Source organism: Pyrus communis, chromosome 8 (assembly GCF_963583255.1).
Source record: "Pyrus communis chromosome 8, drPyrComm1.1, whole genome shotgun sequence".
NCBI classification, from domain to species: domain Eukaryota; kingdom Viridiplantae; phylum Streptophyta; class Magnoliopsida; order Rosales; family Rosaceae; genus Pyrus; species Pyrus communis.
Genome location: NC_084810.1, coordinates 23,665,423 through 23,683,477, shown reverse-complemented (window position 1 = coordinate 23,683,477; position 18,055 = coordinate 23,665,423). Strand labels below are relative to the sequence as shown.

The 18,055-nt window shown below is 38.7% G+C and overlaps 2 protein-coding genes and 1 pseudogene across 2 annotated transcripts; all 3 read right to left on the bottom strand.

Annotated features, from left to right (window-relative positions):
- Nucleotides 1-2,450: 2,450 nt before the first annotated feature.
- Nucleotides 2,451-4,928, bottom strand: LOC137743505 (UDP-glycosyltransferase 87A1-like; annotated as a pseudogene).
- Nucleotides 4,929-5,378: 450 nt separating this feature from the next.
- On the bottom strand, nucleotides 5,379-10,833 carry LOC137743182 (UDP-glycosyltransferase 87A1-like). The gene is made up of 4 exons (XM_068483072.1): nucleotides 10,769-10,833; nucleotides 9,563-9,617; nucleotides 7,312-7,915; nucleotides 5,379-6,728 (listed from the first exon to the last, which is right to left on the bottom strand). The coding sequence occupies exons 1-4, from the start codon at nucleotides 10,831-10,833 to the stop codon at nucleotides 5,821-5,823; spliced, it is 1,632 nt and encodes a 543-aa protein (XP_068339173.1). The 3' UTR covers nucleotides 5,379-5,820.
- A 4,185-nt stretch (nucleotides 10,834-15,018) lies between these two features.
- LOC137742436 (UDP-glycosyltransferase 87A1-like) lies at nucleotides 15,019-17,664 on the bottom strand. The gene is made up of 2 exons (XM_068482302.1): nucleotides 17,009-17,664; nucleotides 15,019-16,037 (listed from the first exon to the last, which is right to left on the bottom strand). The coding sequence occupies exons 1-2, from the start codon at nucleotides 17,514-17,516 to the stop codon at nucleotides 15,130-15,132; spliced, it is 1,416 nt and encodes a 471-aa protein (XP_068338403.1). The 5' UTR covers nucleotides 17,517-17,664; the 3' UTR covers nucleotides 15,019-15,129.
- Nucleotides 17,665-18,055: the final 391 nt, after the last annotated feature.

Genomic DNA, 18,055 nt, shown 5'->3' with positions numbered 1-18,055 from the left:
TGCCAAGTTTAAACAAGAAAAAAAATGAAAAAAAATATTATATGATATCTATTTGATTTGCCTAATTTATTGGAGTAGTGACCAAAGTTTTTCATAAAGCAAATGAATAGGCAACTTTATTTGCCTAAACCATTCGAGATGCCCTTAACTGTGTATGGCTGAGGGGAGATTTCATTCGAAATATTTCATGCTTTTCAGACTTGTCTAGGGACCCACAAGTTTTGACACAATGAGTTTATTGTTTTGTGACAAATTAGTATAGGAGGCGTTGTAATTTTCGTAATGTTGTAGCCGTATAAGAGTTTATTATAGTTGTCTGTTTGAACAAATTCACTCTAGATTATTTTCTTGATCGCTAGAACATTATACTCAATTGACACCTCTCTATTTGTTTGAATTGATTAATAAAATAACAGATTATCACTCTTGTCAAAACAAAAAATAGCTTAAAAATACCTTAGCCACCAAAGAGAAAAACAGAATGTCGGGCCTGTCCTTGACCATAGAGGCATAGAGCACTTTCGCCCATTTTGCCAAGGCAATGGCAAGGGGAGGGCAATTGAAGTTAATATTTGCTTTAAATGATAATTGAAAATTGTTGTTGGCACTTCAACAATCTCATTTTACATTTCAAATTTTCTATAATTAGAATGAAAAATACACTTGTGAGACCGCAAATGTCACATCCCGGCCCGGGCGGGATCACTTCTCGGGCCCGCTCCACCACCGTAGCACGATATTGTCCACTTTGGGCCCCGACCACGCCCTCATGGTTTTGTTTTTGGGAACTCACGAGCAACTTCCCAGTGGGTCACCCATCCTGGGAGTGCTCTAGCCCCCTTCTCGCTTAACTTCGGAGTTCCTACGGAACCCGAAGCCAGTGAGTTCCCAAAAGGCCTCATGCTAGGTAGGGATGGGCATATACATTTAAGGATCACTCCCCCAGGTGATGTGGGATGTCACAGCAAAATGAGATTTTAGCATGCTATAATAATAGTTCCCCAATAATTTTGTGCAATTCAACTCGTTTTAGTCATTGTCATGGCGATTATTATTTACAAATGCATAATTAAATTATTCACAAAGAGATATTTTAGTTTTTTATTTTTTTTTCACACATGATTGCGTGAAACTTTAATTTTTGGGTTATTATACAAAATGATCCTTGAGATTTGCATGGTCAATAGAAATGGTCCCTGAGATTGAAAATCAAGAGAAATGGTCCCTGAAATTGTCCGCCATCCATAATTTTGGTCATTCCGTAAAAAAAGATTTTGGGCAATTTTCAAAGCTTTGTAATTCAATCGTTTCTTAACCAAATTTGACCCATAATATATCAAAATGAAGATAGGAAAGTGTATAATAAGATTATACCTATTTGGAAGCCCAATGGTTGCCAGAGATGGCTGGAAAACAGCCTGAAGGGTGACTGGTCCGCGGGAAAACCGGAAAACTCACCGGAAACTGAGTAAACTTTAAACGTTCGTAACTTCTTCAATACTCAACCAAATTGAGTGATTCAAAAACAAAAATAATACTTCTTGACGAGGCAAAGAGAATGATATCTTTTTCGAAGGCTAACTTGCTGTGGTTTGGTCAGACAACGGCTCAAAATTGGGTAACCATTTTCGAATTAGCCACTTTCAAGCTGTTTTCCTGCCAAACCACGGCGATTTAGCAGTAAAAAAAGATACCATTCTCTTCATCTTGTCGAGAAGTATGATTTTCGTTTTTGAATCACCCAATTTCATTGAGTATTGAAGAAGTTATGAACGTTTAAAGTTTACCCAGTTTCTAGCTAGTTTTCCCGTGGACCAATCACCTTTCAGGCTATTTTCTGGCCATCTCCGGCAATCATTGGGCTTCTAAATAGGTATAATCTTGTTTTATACTTTCTTATCTTCATTTTGATATATTATGAGTCGAATTTGGTAAAGAATTGATTGATTTAGGAAGCTTTGAAAATTGCCTAAAGAGTTTTAACGGAATGATCAAAATCATGGATGGTGGACAATCTCATGACCATTTCTATTGATTTTCAATCTCAGTGACCATTTCTATTGATCATGCAAATCTCAGGGACCATTTTGTATAATAACCCTTTTCCAAATTTAACTATGCAGCTGTTTGGCCAAGTTCAATTTGAACTCTCCTCCTTTTGGCAAAAGTTGATAGAAAAACAATTTCTCCTCCTTTCGGCTTATGCGCGTGGGCTTTTGTCATCTAACACAAAAATAAAAATAAATGCTTTACCCGGACGGAGTAGCTCGGACAAGACTTGCCTTGCACCAAATCGGGCAGAGTAGGGCTCACTGATTGCCAGGTAATTTAAGTACCCATGGAGCTCCTTTCTTCCATTTGGGCCAATTGAACTCCCATGTTCTTGGGTTTTTTCATCTCTTTTCTTCCAGGTTTCTTCCGTCTTAAATCTTCTTCTAGTTGTAATTGCTCTCTAAGTAGTAAATATAAATCATTTGAATGTTAGTAACATTAGTTGTAAAAAATAAGGCGAGTAAAATCATGTAAGTAGATAATTTGAAAGTTAGTAATATTAGTTGTACAAAATGAGATGGGTAAAAATTATGTAAGAAGATAGATTTTGTTAAGATACTATTTTTTATTATTTGAATGGTGAACATATATCTTTGATTCCATCACGAGGATTGATGAAGAACAAAAATTAATACATAAAACTCAACCTGATTTGGTTTCAAACAAAACGATGGTCTTTCAATAGAATTACATTGTCACACCCAATAATACAAATTATGAACTCAATGATGATAGCCTTGGGAAATATCTTTGATAAAAGCTTCAAGGTTAGTGTCCGATGAGCCACCTTTAACAATTGCTTCTTGACAAGTCTTCTGAAGTTGTTTTGCTCTTTCCCTCATCTTTTTTCCCTCATTGCTTTCCAAATCCATAAATCTCCTCACAAGTTGTGCAATTTCCTCTCTAGTCACAAGATGTTCAGTCCCCTCATTCTTCTTCACTCTATATCCAATCTTCCAGTCGTCCACAATTTGCCTACTATTGGGGACTTGGTCCCAAAATATAGGGCAAGTAAGAACAGGAAGACCAGCATAAACAGCTTCTATAGTGGAACTCCACCCACAATGTGACCAGAACCCGCCAATCGAATCATGACACAACACCCTCAATTGGTCACACCAAGGTACCACCAAACCCATATCACCAACACTTTCTTTCAACCTAGACGCATCTCCACGAGCCACCCACAAAGACCTAACACCACTGTTCCTCACCCCAAAAACAATTTCATCCATTTGGGTTTGTGATGCCGACAGGAAGCTTCCCATGGAGATGTACAAGACTGAGGCTTTAGGATGAGAATCTAGCCAATGCAAATAACTGAGGCCATCGTGAGGAATGGAAGAGCTTTCTGAAAGTTGAAAGTATGGAATGGTTGGACCAATAGGATGGACAGGTATCGGAAGTTTGGCTTTTAAGTTATCGAACACTTGGGACTCAAGCTCATAGATTGAAGTGGATAAGATATATTGTGCTTTGTACATGCTTGAAATAGTTTCCATGGCTCTATGCAGGAGTTGGCGATCGTTTTCATAGAGAACTGTGGGAAGATCTGCTATTCGTGTGGTGGAAATTCCTGGAATGTAGTCTATTACCTCATCTCCACGCTCTATTGTACATTAGGCACAAAGAATCATTAAACCCAAAATAAATTTCCACACTGCATATATGTTCGTCTATAGCATGAATCTAATTCATTCATAATAGTTATGTGATAGACTGACATGTAACCTTTTTTTCACGCATGACTCACTTTGTTGTTCATTTATTCCGACAAGTATCACACTATGCTTCTAATTTGTTTCTTATAACGGTAGGACACTATGACTTAAGGTGTGTTTGGGTGAGAAATTTTCAAATTTAGGAGATTTAGGTATAGCAAAGAAGAAGGGAAATGTTATTAGCACTTTAAAAATCTCATTTGGCACTCCAAACTTTCTATAATTAGAAAGAAAAATACATTTATAAGGAGTGTATTATAAGATTTTTGAAGTGTTAATAATAATTCCCAATAAAAAATACATCAAAAAAAAAAAATTAGACATGACTAATTAAAAATGAATTTACATGAACATTACAAAAGTGACTAAAAGGGATTCTTACTTGACACCTGTCAAGTAATCACTTTCAAATTTATCTCACGTGTCTGTTTTCCGACAAATTATGTAGAAAGTTCGATGTTATGGCAAGCATGAGTCATTTCGACCATTAATGCACGTGGGATCCAGAAGTTGACACCCACATGTAAATGTACGTTTCATAACAAGCAATATAGTCCTTGATGATAATTCACGCACCTAACACATCAACAGGGAAGTGGCCGTTTTGCTTGAGTAGCTCAAGGTGATGGAACACCGTAAACACCGACGCCGACATAGGCCAAAACGAAGCCACCGGAATGTTCCTTCCGTTCCCCACCCTCACAGCCCAATCTAGGAACGGGTCAGCAACTATGACAGTCACCGGTTGCTGGAGATCCCGTTCAAGCAGCAGCTGGTCGAATGGGCCCCAGCTCGGTGTTCACAGCTTCCACAAATCCTGGAAAGTTGGTTGCTCGAACGAGCTCCGAGGGTATCACGTTTGGTAGCGTGGAGAATCGGATGTTGTCCGGTTTAGGGTCGGAGCCGATGAATCCTTGCCACTCTTCGGTGACGACGAAGGTGATGAGAATGTCGGGTTTTTTTGAAGATAGTAATTTGCAGAAATTCATCATGGGATTGATATGGCCTCTGCCGGGATAGGGCAGAGCCATGACGTGGCAGACTGGCATTCGCTCAAGTTTCACTGTGCTCATTCTCTCTTGTGGAAAGATTGAAATATTGAAGTGTACTAGTGCTGGGGTTGGTGTTGCATATATATAGGAAGCCGGAAAGGATCCCCATTTCCTTATAAAAATAGGGATTAGTTATGGGATTCACACCACATTAAATTTTAACGATTCGAACTGTCTATTTTTTAAGTTGTACCTCATAGATCATTCTTGCAAAATATTAGCCAAATTGAAAATATTTAAGATATCTAATTAGGTTCAAAGAAATGAAAGAATACTTTGTTATATAAAAAATAATGAAATTTGATCTTGATAATTAAATAGGCAAATGGTTTCGGATTTAATTGAATTTTTGTAAGGATGATCTATGAATCGAGACTTACAAAATAGACGTTCGGATAGTTGAAATTCAATGTAGAGTGGGCCCCACAACTAATCTCTATTTTTTTTTTTTAAATGGGAATCCCTTTGCTAATTGGAGCAATGACTTGTGAATTTTAGCTTAATTGGAATTTTAGTTTTAGAACTACGAATCTGTAAGCATTGATCCCTAAACTTGTTATAATGTGAAACAGTTGTCCTTTTAGCTAAATCTGTTAACACTTATGTTAATATTTTACCACTTTAAACCCTTTATTTTGGTTTAAGTTCTAACGTAGCTAGCCAAAATAACCATTGCTCCATATTATAACAAGTTCAATAACTAACACACACAAATTTTAGTTCAGAGACCAAAGTTTTAATTGGACTACAGTTCAGAGAGCATGGAAGAAGCATCAAGAATAAATACAGAGACCGTAAAGTTGTTGGGATTTATGTCATGCGAAAGAGATGTGAACATATATTTGTCTCATACATATTTGTGGTGGGCAATGAAACCAAATTATGTACAACAACAATTTCCTTAATCCTTCTTCCTTTATTCTTTTTAATTCACGATGTGAATTTATTATCTCTTGCAACAAAGTAGAAAGTAAGGTCACTAGACTATATTGTCATTAACAATGCTTCTCACAGCTTGATAGGTCACTTATAAACGCTTTAATATTGAAATAAGACGAGCCACCCTTTCGAAGTGCTTGCCGACAAATGTCCTGAATCCTTCTTGCTTGCCTCCTTATGTCTTTCCCTTCCTCACTTTCCAAATCCATAAACCTTTTAACAATTCCTTTAATTTCCTCTCTAGTCACCAAAATTTCTTCTTCTCCCACACCCTTCTTCACCTTCCACCCTATCTTCCAATCCTCCACAATCATCTTACTATTGGGCACTTGGTCCCAATATATAGAAAAGGTTAACATCGGAAGACCAGCAAAAACAGCTTCGGAGGTCGAATTCCAACCACAATGAGACCAAAACCCACCAATACAAGAGTGACACAATACTCTCAATTGATCACACCAAGGCACCACAATCCCCATCTCACCACACTTCTCTTGCAAATCCAAAGCTTCCGCACGTGCCGCCCAAAAGAATCGGACCCCACTCTCTCTCAAGCCACGTGCGATTTCCTCCATTTGGGCTTTGGAAGCTGAATGCAAACTCCCTTGGGACATGTACAAAACCGACCCTCTTGGTTGCTTATCTAGCCAATCAAAACAATGGGACTCATTGGACTTAGGTTGGCACTCAATGGGCCTTGTTTGGGCCTCCACCTTGAAATGAGGTATTAAGGGCCCAATGTGGTAAACAGGAATCGACAGTTTCTCTCTCAACGCGTCGATAACTTGGGCTTCAAGCTCGTACACCGAAGGCAACAGAAGCCATCGTGCTTTGGGCAGACTTGAAATTGCCTCTAGTATTCGATCCAAGACGTTAATCCCTTTGCCGTAGAAACACGTGGGAAGGTCTGCCACACGTGTAGAAGGAAGTCCCGGGATGTAGTCTACGTGCTCTTCTCCTCTTTCTACAGAAAAATAAAATGAAAACTAATGAAAAACGCTTGAAAATTTTGAGTTTTAATGATAAGGACAAAATAAAAGGTAAAGTAAATAATAACATGATTAACTTTTTAATGTAAAAATGTAGTTTTTCGTTAAAGTAAACAGTACAGTGAGCTTTTCGTTAAAACTTTCAAAAATAAAAGACCAACTGATATAAATAGGACATATGGTTTGCAACAAACGTTAAATTCAGTCATATTTGCAACCCGATTCGATTTGATTTTTTCAATGGATTATCCGAATTAAGAAAAAAAATCAGACCAAACGATCTGTTTTAGTCGATTTGTTTTTCCCTCCTTTCTCACCTCCCTTTTTTATCCCTACTTTTCTCATATGTTCAGCACAAAACGTGAAAATTAAAAATAAAAAATTAAATAGTTATCAAATGAAAATGCAAATTTGGTTAGTTTTGGTTTTAATTCACAACAAACATAAGCCACAATGCTTAAATTGAAATACAACATGAATGAATATGACATTTAGCAAGAACAAAAAGTGGAGATGAAAATTTAAAAACTTACTGAGTTAGTGCTGTTATTTACGTACCTGCCAAATTTACCGGGAAATGTCGATGTTGGACGAGGAGATCGAAGAAATGAAAGACGGAGTAGACTGAAGCGGACATGGTCCAAAGAGAAGCCACCGGAATATTCCTCAGATTACCTATCTCAACCGACCACACAATGTGCGTGTCCGCAATCAAGGCAGTAACCGGCGGCTCGAGCCGGTCGAGGAGGTCTTCGACCGGGGCTCTTATTTTTCTCAAGACAGTTTCGTAGAAACTGGGTGAGTCGGCGCCTCGGCCGATCTCGGAGGGGATGACGTTGGGAATGGTGGCAAAGACTACGTTGTCGGGTTTTGGATCCGACCCTATGAATCCGAGCCACTCCTCGGTGACTATTAAGGTTACAAGGAGGTTGATGTTGCTATCGGCGGCGTTGAGGGAAGCGAGGGAGTTGCAGAGGCACATCATTGGGTTGATGTGGCCGCGGCTGGGTATCGGCAGCGCGACCACATGGTGTGTAATGGTTTGAGAGGAATTTGGAAAGTCCATCGGATGGGAAGGTGGAGACTGGAGAGTCCGAAGCTCCGAAGCAGAAGATAAAAAGAAGAGCGCAGGAAGAAGACGACAAACACAAAGCGTCGCTTTCTAACCTAACATATTTTAATGCAAATCTTTCTCAGCACAATCACAGAGCATGAAACTGTTTCGAACTTTTTATTTTATTCCAACAAAAAAAGAACCATTTTTTTTTTATCAAATTATTATTATGGAAAAGATATTGAGGTAGAATATATCAAACATCATAAGCTTTAGAACATCTTCAAGAAAAGTTTTAAATTTCTGTTAAACTAATAAGGGAATATTGTAGTCATTTAGTACTATGGTTTGGTGATATTTTTCTTCAATTGGAAGTGAGAGGCCTTATGTTTTAATTTCGTGGATGACGACTTCAATACCAAATTAAGTTACCCATTATGTGGCTTAGCCGAACTCCCATTACTCTTAGTGTAAAAATATCGATGTACTCAAATAAAAAATAAGAGAAACATTGTAAAAAACTATTTTAACTACTAAATTTAACTTTTTGTTTCTAACAACACTCTTTATTCTAACAAATTTTAAATATTTTATTATTAATAACTCTAACTCAACCGCTCATACGAATATAAAAAGGTGGGGTCCAACTTAAGGAAATTAGCCACGTCTTTGGTTAATGTCAATCCTCCATGGGATAAAGATGAAATAAGAATGAAAAAACGTAGGATAATGGTTCAGAGGTAGAATCGCAATTGAATTGCAATTCGCTTTATGGTTGCATGGATGCATCTGGACTACCAGGTTGGAAAATGGAAAATGGAGTCTTTTGATTAGAAAGCATCACTTTGGCATCATCGCGTGCGGGAGCGGATGCATTGAGGGGCCCCGCTGCGCCCGCGCCGGGGGGGGGGGGGGAGAGGATGTCCAACGACCTTGAGTGAACGTCTATAGATATCTTGGGTGTTGACTTTCGAATTTTGATGAATGTTCATGAATACTTTGGGTGCTGCCCTTTTGAAGATTAAAGTTGGCTTCATACATGTCCTTCAACTAACTTCAGGCCTACCAAGACTCGGTGAATGTTCATGGATACCTTGGGTGTTGCCCCTGCATACATTAACAGGTGTGCAGTATGCCTTTCCAAATGACGTTAGGCCTACCATGACTTGATGAAATAGCGATATGCATGCTATTTCTGATAAAAAAAATTTTGCACGCACTGACCCCCCTAATATTATTTCCTGGATCCGCCACTGATCGCATGGTCTCTCATTTGGGATTATTTGACGTGGAAATATATGGCATTGTCAAGACCCATCCCCTATAATACAAGAGGGTTTACAATGTAGGAAGCCCCCTTCAACTCAATAAAGAATTTAAACGTTCTACGTGAAATCATTCTCATAACTCTAAGAAAAATACTAATATCCTAACCCCATCCTCAACACTTCAGTTTGGTTGAACGTCACTAGGTTGACAACTAACACTGTACCATTGAACTAATCAGTCTAGGAGTACCTTTAATTCGGTTGAACAACACTATTTTTGGTTCAGTTGGTTATCTATGTCTTAGCAGGCGAAGGGTCATTGATTCTTTTGCCGAAAGACGTTACTTCATTAGCTTTCCTAGAGAAGTGAGGTGTTCTAGCTATGACCTGTTACTCGCAAATACATTTTAGAGTTCGGCATTCAGACGGCTGAACAACTTTCACAATAAAGATATTGATTTCCTTTGAGTATCTTTGCTCATATAACCTGATACTGATTTGGCGCACTTATATTCTCACGCATATAGTTGAAGTTGCTAAACCTGGTTCAAAAGATCTTAAACTTTGCAGTGAATTAAGTAACATTGTCTTCAGGTTCTATAACCCTAGCCCAAGAGTATTCCTTCCTCGAACATAGTCCTTAAATGCAGAAGTCAGCAGCGTGTTCAACACCACCACCATAACCACTCACTAGCCCGATCAACCTCGGCCACGAGTTGGCACACCGACATTCACAAGAAAGATGTAGTTAGCTTAATAGTTGCTCGCCTTACACACCGCGTAGGTTGTAATTTTTAGGGGTCAACCATTTGGCATGCCTGGTTGGATTTACTACTAAAACTACAAAGTTCAGATGATATATCGAGATTTCCATTTGGCTCAATTAAGCCAATTGGACGAGATCCAAGATCAACTTGAGAAATGCATTCAAAAGTGTGAGGAGAATAAAAAAGCATAGTAAGTGCAAAAAAATCTTAATGCCCATGAAGAAATGTGAAAATCCTTCGCTCATATGTTGAAAATGAAAGCTCCAAGTATCCTACAAGAATAATGGGTAAAAGAGAATATAAACATGATATTTTTAATGTCCAATATCATATTATCCTCATTGAATCATTGAAATTTAAAGTTTATTCATTTGAATTTAAAACATTACCGCAATTCCTTTTTCCTTTATTCGTTTGAGTTATTTGAGGAGCTTCAATTTCAGGAACACTTGGTGAGATGGTTGAACTTGTAGATATAATATTTTCTTTTATTCTTTTATATTCTGCAACAAAGAACAAAAGAAGCATGCTAATTGTAAATGAATAGAAGAAGACAACAATTAATATAAAGTTATAAACCAAACTATACAAAACAAAATAATTACCTTATTCACACTCAATAAAATTCAAGCTTCGCGGGACATGCTTCATACTTAATGTTGCTAATTTGTTCACTTCTTAACTAGTTTTGGAGGCATATCAATGACTCCACTATTTGAGGAAGGAGAGATGATCTAAATGGGTCAATTACTCTCTTTCCTAGACTAAATGCACTCTCACTAGCAACTGTTGACACTTGAATTGGCAACAAATCTTTCGCTATTAAAGCAAGTGTGAGATATGTGCTTTTCCCTTGCAACTTCCATCATTTCAAAACGTCAAATGGTGGACCATGTGGTACTTTCTCTAGAGTATCAAGGAGATACCTATCCACCTCATGTGCAAGCACAATATCCTCGGTGTCTTCTAGTTCTTTCTCCCAATCATCCATCATTTGACTAAATATCATTGGATTTTCTATTGGTACACTAAAAGATGATTGTTTTACCCTTGAACAAGTAGTGTTAACAACTAAATCTTCTTTACCCTTTTGTTGTGTTTGTGAACCGAAAGCTTGTTGAGCATATTCATCACACATCGCCTTCAACAATGTCTTCACTTCATTACTTTTCTGTTGAATCTCTTCTTCACGAAGCTGTAATTGCTTACTACACAAGTGCATGTAGTGCCTCAATTTGAACCTTGGGTCTTAGACAAGGGCAGCTACAAATATTTGATTAAGGGACTCAATTGAACCAAAATACTTTCGGTATTTGGCTCTCATGCTCATTGCCATATCACGTAGCACCAACTCCATAGTTCATCCAATTTGCATATATTCAGGCAAAAAAAGCTTTTCAATCTCGTTCTCCATAGCAATGACATCATGAACAGCTGTATTAGATGTGGGATATTTACTTACACTAACTTTCAAAGTTACAAGATAGAAGACTTTCAAAAATTCCACAAAGACTTCTGCACCATCCCAATTTTCCTCCTTAGGTGGTCCAACCTTTCCTTTACTCGCCACTTCTTCTCCTTCATCATTAAGCACCTTTTCCCTGAAATAGGTCAAGTATATATTGGCTTCATCATCTTTGGACATCCTTTCAAATGCCTTTTTAAACTTCAAGCAAGATTCTAACATCATGTATGTATTATTCCACCTAGTAGGCACATCCATAACAACTAAACCCCTACTATCCAACTTTTCATTCTCCACACATTTCTTGAAATAACTAAACCTTCGGGGACTTGATTTCACAAACCACACAGCATTTCTAAGAGCGTCCACATTTGTATCTAATCTTTTCAATCCATCTTTCACTACCAAGTTGATAATATGAGCTAAGCACCTCACATGCATAAACTTGCCATTCATAATGATTTTACTATTAGGCCATTTCTGCATTTTACGAACAACATACTCAATTGCCACCTTCTTAGTTGATGCATTGTCAACTGAGATACACATCACATTTTCAATCTCCCACTCAACCAAACATTGCTCAATCAACTTCCCTATTTCTTTGCCTTCATGACTTGAAATCAAACAAAAGTTTAGAATTATTTTGTGCATATTTCATTCATCATCCACAAAATGAGCGATTAGCACCATGTAGTTCAAATTTTGCACACTTGTCCATGTATTAGTAGGCAAGCTAATTTTATGCTTGTGTATCTCTTTTTTTAACTGATCTTTCATGGTATCATACATATTGAATAACTCTCTCACAATAGTTTTCCGAAATGGAACATGCAATCTAGGATGGACTTTGCACATCATCCGCCTAAACCCATCACTCTCCATAACTCTAAAAGGTACCTCATCGATCACAATATACTCAACAATACCTTCAACACTTTCTTCTTGGCTCCACCCTTTAGCAACAAGCATATTTTTAATGTCCCCAGAAGGTCCATAACTGTCTATAACCTTTTGCAACTCATCAGTTGGTTTATAACTCTTGCAATGTTTATTGATATGTTTAATGTAAGTACTAGTTTCACCCCACTAGTATTACATGCAAAAAGGGTGTTACAATGGTTACACTTAACCTTCAATGTTTGTACCTCCACCATTTATTTCTTTCCATCATTTTCTACTTCTTGTAGTTCCGAGATGATACACTTAGTGACATGCTCCCAAACCCAAGATCTCTTAGAAGAAGATTTCTCTAGTGAAGCTAATATAGTTTGTAACAACCCGTCCAGATCGTTTTGACAGATTTTGATTTGGGAAGGCATTTATGAAATTTCACCAAAAATGGGATATTTTTATTTTGGGTTGTTGCTTTTTGGGATTGGTTGGTGAGCCAAGTGGGCCCCACCTTGGAGCTTTTGTCCCTCAGCCTCTCTCATCTCTTCTCTTCCCCCGAGTTCTCTCTCTCACAGTTCTCTCTCTCTCAGCTCAGTACCCCTTCTCTCGCATATCTATATATCTCTCTCATTCTCCAAGGATACACTTACCACCCCCCCCCCCACATACTTCGTACTCTCTCCCACCTCTCCTTTGTGAAACACAAAGAACACCCATTTCCTCTGTGGGTCTGACGACTTTAAGTCGACTTTCCGACCACTTCTCTGCCAATGACAAGAGACCCTAAAGGTATGGATCCCTTCGTCTTGTCTTACTCTTCATTTTCGTACCTAGATCGTAGGCTAGGGTGTTGGTTTTCTGTCAACCGGAGCTAGGGAAACTTTGGTCTTCTTCCTCAGCAAGAAATGGGCTGGCTCGTCCAAACCCAAAGAAACCAGGCCTTTTGGGTTAAACAAAACTAGGGTCTTCAGCCCGTTGAATTAAAAGCCCAACCCCAAAGCCTTTAACCGAAAACCCTTTTAAGTATTCAAGGCTCGATATTCTCCTATGACGGATTTTTTGAAGGCTCGGGTTAACGCCAACTACTCCTATGTGTGGAAAAGCATTGCAGCCTCACGGAGGGTGATTCAGAAAGGAGCACGGTGGCAGATGGGTAATGGGAGGAGCACATGCATTTGGTAAGATAGTTGGGTGCCGAGAGACCATTACTTTCAGATTTTGTCCCCTCATTCGGCGCAGTGGAGCATTGAAGCTACGGTGGCTGACCTATTTTGGAATGGCTCAAATCTCTAGGATATTCAGTTATTGGATAAGCTATTTTCTTCGGAGGAAGTGGAGTTAATTCGTAGCAGTCCTTTTAGATTGAGCAATGTGGAGGATCATCGAATATGGCACCATGAACGGAATGGCAAGTTCATGGTGAGGAGTGTTTACCATGTAGCACAGGCCCTTAATGTTTATAAGGGGGGAAATGCAGCAGCATCGGCTTCATCTTTTGGTAGTGTGGGAGAGAAGTTTTGGAAGAAGTTATGGGATACATATGTTTCGGGGAAGGTTAAGATCTGTGTTTGGCATGCGTGTTTAGACGCATTACCTACACGCTCGAATCTTTGCAAACGGCGAGTAATGAGTGAAGATTTGTGTGTAATTTATGGTGGGCAAGTCGAGTCTGTCGAGCATGCCTTACGAGATTGTACTTTAGTGAGGGCGGTGTGGTTTTGAAGTTTGGGAATAAGGGTGGAGATAGATCACGGGTTGTCTCTAGTGCACTGGATCTCTCGGTTATCTCTGCAACTTCAGTCATCTGGTTTTGAATTTTGTTTGATGTTGATTTGGGCTCTCTGGAAGCAAAGGAATGACATGATTTGGAACCATAAGTCGCTCCCACCGTAGGAGGTTGTGATAAGCGCTGAGGGCTGGTTGATTGAATTTCATAAGTGGCATAAGAAAGATGCTAAGAAGGCTAGCCGAGAGGCGCAGCAGTGACAGAAACTTGAAGTTGGGTGGGACAAATGCAATTTTGATGAGGCATGGAGTCAAAATGGGAGTCGAGGGGGATTTGGGGTGGTAATTTTTAATCATTTGGGGGAGTTTTTCGTTGCTTCTACAAGTCCGATTGAGATGACTCAATCTGCATTTCATGCGTAGTTGATGGCTCTTCAAAGTGCAATTTTATTGGTTAAAAATAATTGTCCTCTCGACTGGAAGGTTATTTTTGAAGGAAACTCTCGCTTGGTACTCATGGCAATGAAGGATCAAGGGGAAGATTGCTCACCCTTGGGGCCTGTAATAAACAATGTTAGATTCTTCCTCAAAGGGATGGATCACTTAAGGTTTACCCATGTGCAATGTGAGGGTCATTTTGCAGCTCATTACCTTGCTCGTATGGGTATTGGGAGTTCTCAAGAGTTTATGTGGTTTGAGGAGCCTTCGGATTTACTCCAAGATGTTTTAGTTGATGAGGGAAGGTAATTTCTTTATTGTTTAGCTGAGGGTAGGTTACATTGTTGTGCGGGACACTCTTTTTCCCTTCGACCGAGTTGAAATCCCCGGCAAGGTTTTTATCGAGGCCCAGTATGCACATTATCCTCAGGTTGTACGTATTCTTTGCCGTTTAATGAATATCATATCGTTTCTCAAAAAAAAAATAAAAAAAAACCCCCTTATTGTAACTTATAATTGTAATATTCTCTACACATCAATACAAAAAGTCATAATTCACGTTTTGAGACAGCACCCAAGTGAGTCCTAAGTTCATCTCCTGGATTCTTCTATTTGTCTCATACATATATATTTGTGATGGGCAATGAAACCAAATTAATATACAACAACAATTTCCTTAATGCTTCTTCCTTTATTAATTCAAGATGCTAACTTATTATCTCTAACAATAAAGTAGAAAGTAAATGTCACTAGACTATATTGTCATTAACAATGCTTCTCACATCTTGATAGGTCACTTATAAATGCTTCAATGTTGAAATAAGACGAGCCACCCTTTTGAACTGCTTGCCGACAAATGTCCCGAATCTCTCTTGCTTGCCTCCTAAGGTTTTTCCCTTCCTCACTTTCCAAATCCATAAACCTTTTAACAATCCCTTTAATTTCCTCTCTAGTCACCAAAATTTCTTCTTGTCCCGTACCCTTCTTCACCTTCCACCCTATCTTCCAATCATCCACAATCATCTTACTATTGGGCACTTGGTCCCAATATATAGGAAAAGTCAACATTGGAAGGCCGGCAAAAACAGCTTCCGAGGTCGAATTCCAACCACAATGAGACCAAAATCCACCAATACAAGAGTGACACAATACTCTCAATTGGTCACACCAAGGCACCACAATCCCCATCTCACCACACTTCTCTTGCAACTCCAAAGCTTCCTCACGTGCCACCCAAAAGAACCGGGCCCCACTCTCTCTCAAGCCACATGCGATTTCCTCCATTTGGGCTTTGGAAGCTGAATGCAAACTCCCTTGTGACACGTACAAAACCGACCCTTTTGGTTGCTTGTCTAGCCAATCAAAATATTGGGACTCGTTGGGCTTAAGTTGAGCCTCAATGGGCCTTGACTGGGCCTCCACCTTGAAATGAGGTATTGTGGGCCCAATAGGGTAAACAGGAATCGGAAGTTTCTCCCTCAACGCGTCAATAACTCGGGCTTCAAGCTCGTACACCGAAGGCAACAGTAGCCATCGTGCTTTGGACAGGCTTGAAATTGCTTCTAGTGCTCGATCCAAGACGTTAAGCCCTTCGGCGTAGAAACACGTGGGAAGGTCTGTCACACGTGTAGAAGGAAGTCCCGGGATGTAGTCAACGTGCTCTTCTCCTCTTTCTACAGAAAAATAAAAGGCAAAATGTTATAGGGTAGTGTTATCCACCCGTTCATTTTACTTTTCATACACCATTTTCAATTTTAAATTGTTGAATCGAATAAATTAAAAACGATTAATGACAAAAAAGTTAACAAAGGTGTATGGGAGAATTCAATGGTGGAGGTAGAAATTTTTTACCGAATTGGCTAGCTTAAATATTTAAATATTTAAATCTTTATAAACAAAGAAACTTGAGACTGTATTATTTACAGTATTAGCTAGCTTAAAAAAAATTTCACAAGTTGAGCCAAGTATTTTCATTATTCAAACAAATTCAAACTTATATATGTACAAAAAAAACGATGAGAAAAAAAATGTGAGAAAAAGAGATGATTTGCAAATTGTATTATATAATTAAATCGAAAGAATTTAAATCAGAGACTAAATATATAATGGGCTATATTTAGTAAAAATTATATGTAAAATTTTATTTTCTATCGAAAGCTACCTAAACTACAGCCAGGTAGCTTTTAATGTGGCTTCACCGGTGGGGAGATTAAAATAAGTGCGTGGATATCATTATCCATAATACAAATAAGACACACAGCTTGTAACAAACGTCAAATCCAGTCGTGCTGTCAACCCGATTCGATTTGATTTTTTCAATAGATTATCAGAATTATTAAGAAAAAAACCACACCAAAAGATTTGTTTTTCATTCCTCTGTCTCCTCTCTTCTTTATCCCTCATTTTCCTCATATACGGTTCCTCATATGTCAAGCACAAATCGTGAAAATTAAAAACTCAAAACTAAATAGTTATGAAACAAACCTAAAAAAGCAGATTTAGTTAAGCCACAATGCTCAAATTGATATAAAACATGACTGAATTTGACATTCGGCAACAAACAAAAACATACGTGTTTGATATTATTACTAAACGTGGAGGTTAAAATTTAAAACTTACTGAGTTAGTGCTGTTATTTACGTACCTGCCAAATTTACCGGGAAATGTCGATGTTGGACGAGGAGATCGAAGAAATGAAAGACGGAGTAGACTGAAGCGGACATGGTCCAAAGAGAAGCCACCGGAATATTCCTCAGGTTCCCTATCTCAACCGACCACACCAAGTACGTGTCCGCAATCAAGGCAGCAACCGGCGGCTCGAGCCTGTCGAGGAGGTCTTCGACCGGGGCTCTAATTTTTCTCAAGACGGTTTCGTAGAAACCGGGGGAGTCGGCGCCTCGGCCGATCTCGGAGGGGATGACGTTGGGAATGGTGGCGAAGACTACGTTGTCAGGTTTCGGATCCGATCCGATGAATCCCAGCCACTCCTCGGTGACTATGAAGGTTACAAGGAAGTTGATGTTGCTATCGGCAGCGTTGAGGGAAGCGAGGGAGTTGCAGAGGCACATCATTGGGTTGATGTGGCCGCGGCCGGGTATCGGCAGCGCGGCCACATGGCGTGTGATGGTTGGAGAGGAATTTGGGAAGTCCATCGGATAGGAAGGTGGAGAGTCCGAAGGTCCGAGACGGAAGATAAGAAGAAGAACGCGGAAAGAAGACGACAAACACAGGGCAATGGTTTCCAACCCAACATCTATTTTAGTGCGAATATTTCTCAGCACAGTCACAAAAGCATCAAAGTTTTTCGAACTTTTTTATTTTATTCCAACAAGAAGAAAACCTTTTATTTTATAGTTATTAATGCAGTGAGGTTAAATTTTGTAAACTAAATATAACATGAAAGTTGACAATTGAATTATTATTTAATATTGATTAACCTGCTTATTTTTTTATTGGTGATATATCATTTAATTTACAAATTTAGTCTCTCCAGCATTACTCTTATCAAATTATTAGTTGTTTTACAACATCTTCAAGAAGGGTTCTAGGGAGATTAAATTTTACAAATTAAATGACCTGGTAGTTAATAATTAGATTATTACTGAAGTGTTGATTAACATACTTATTTATTATTGATGACACATCATTTAGTTTACTTTTTGTTATTTGTTAAGTGACATGTTTCATTATT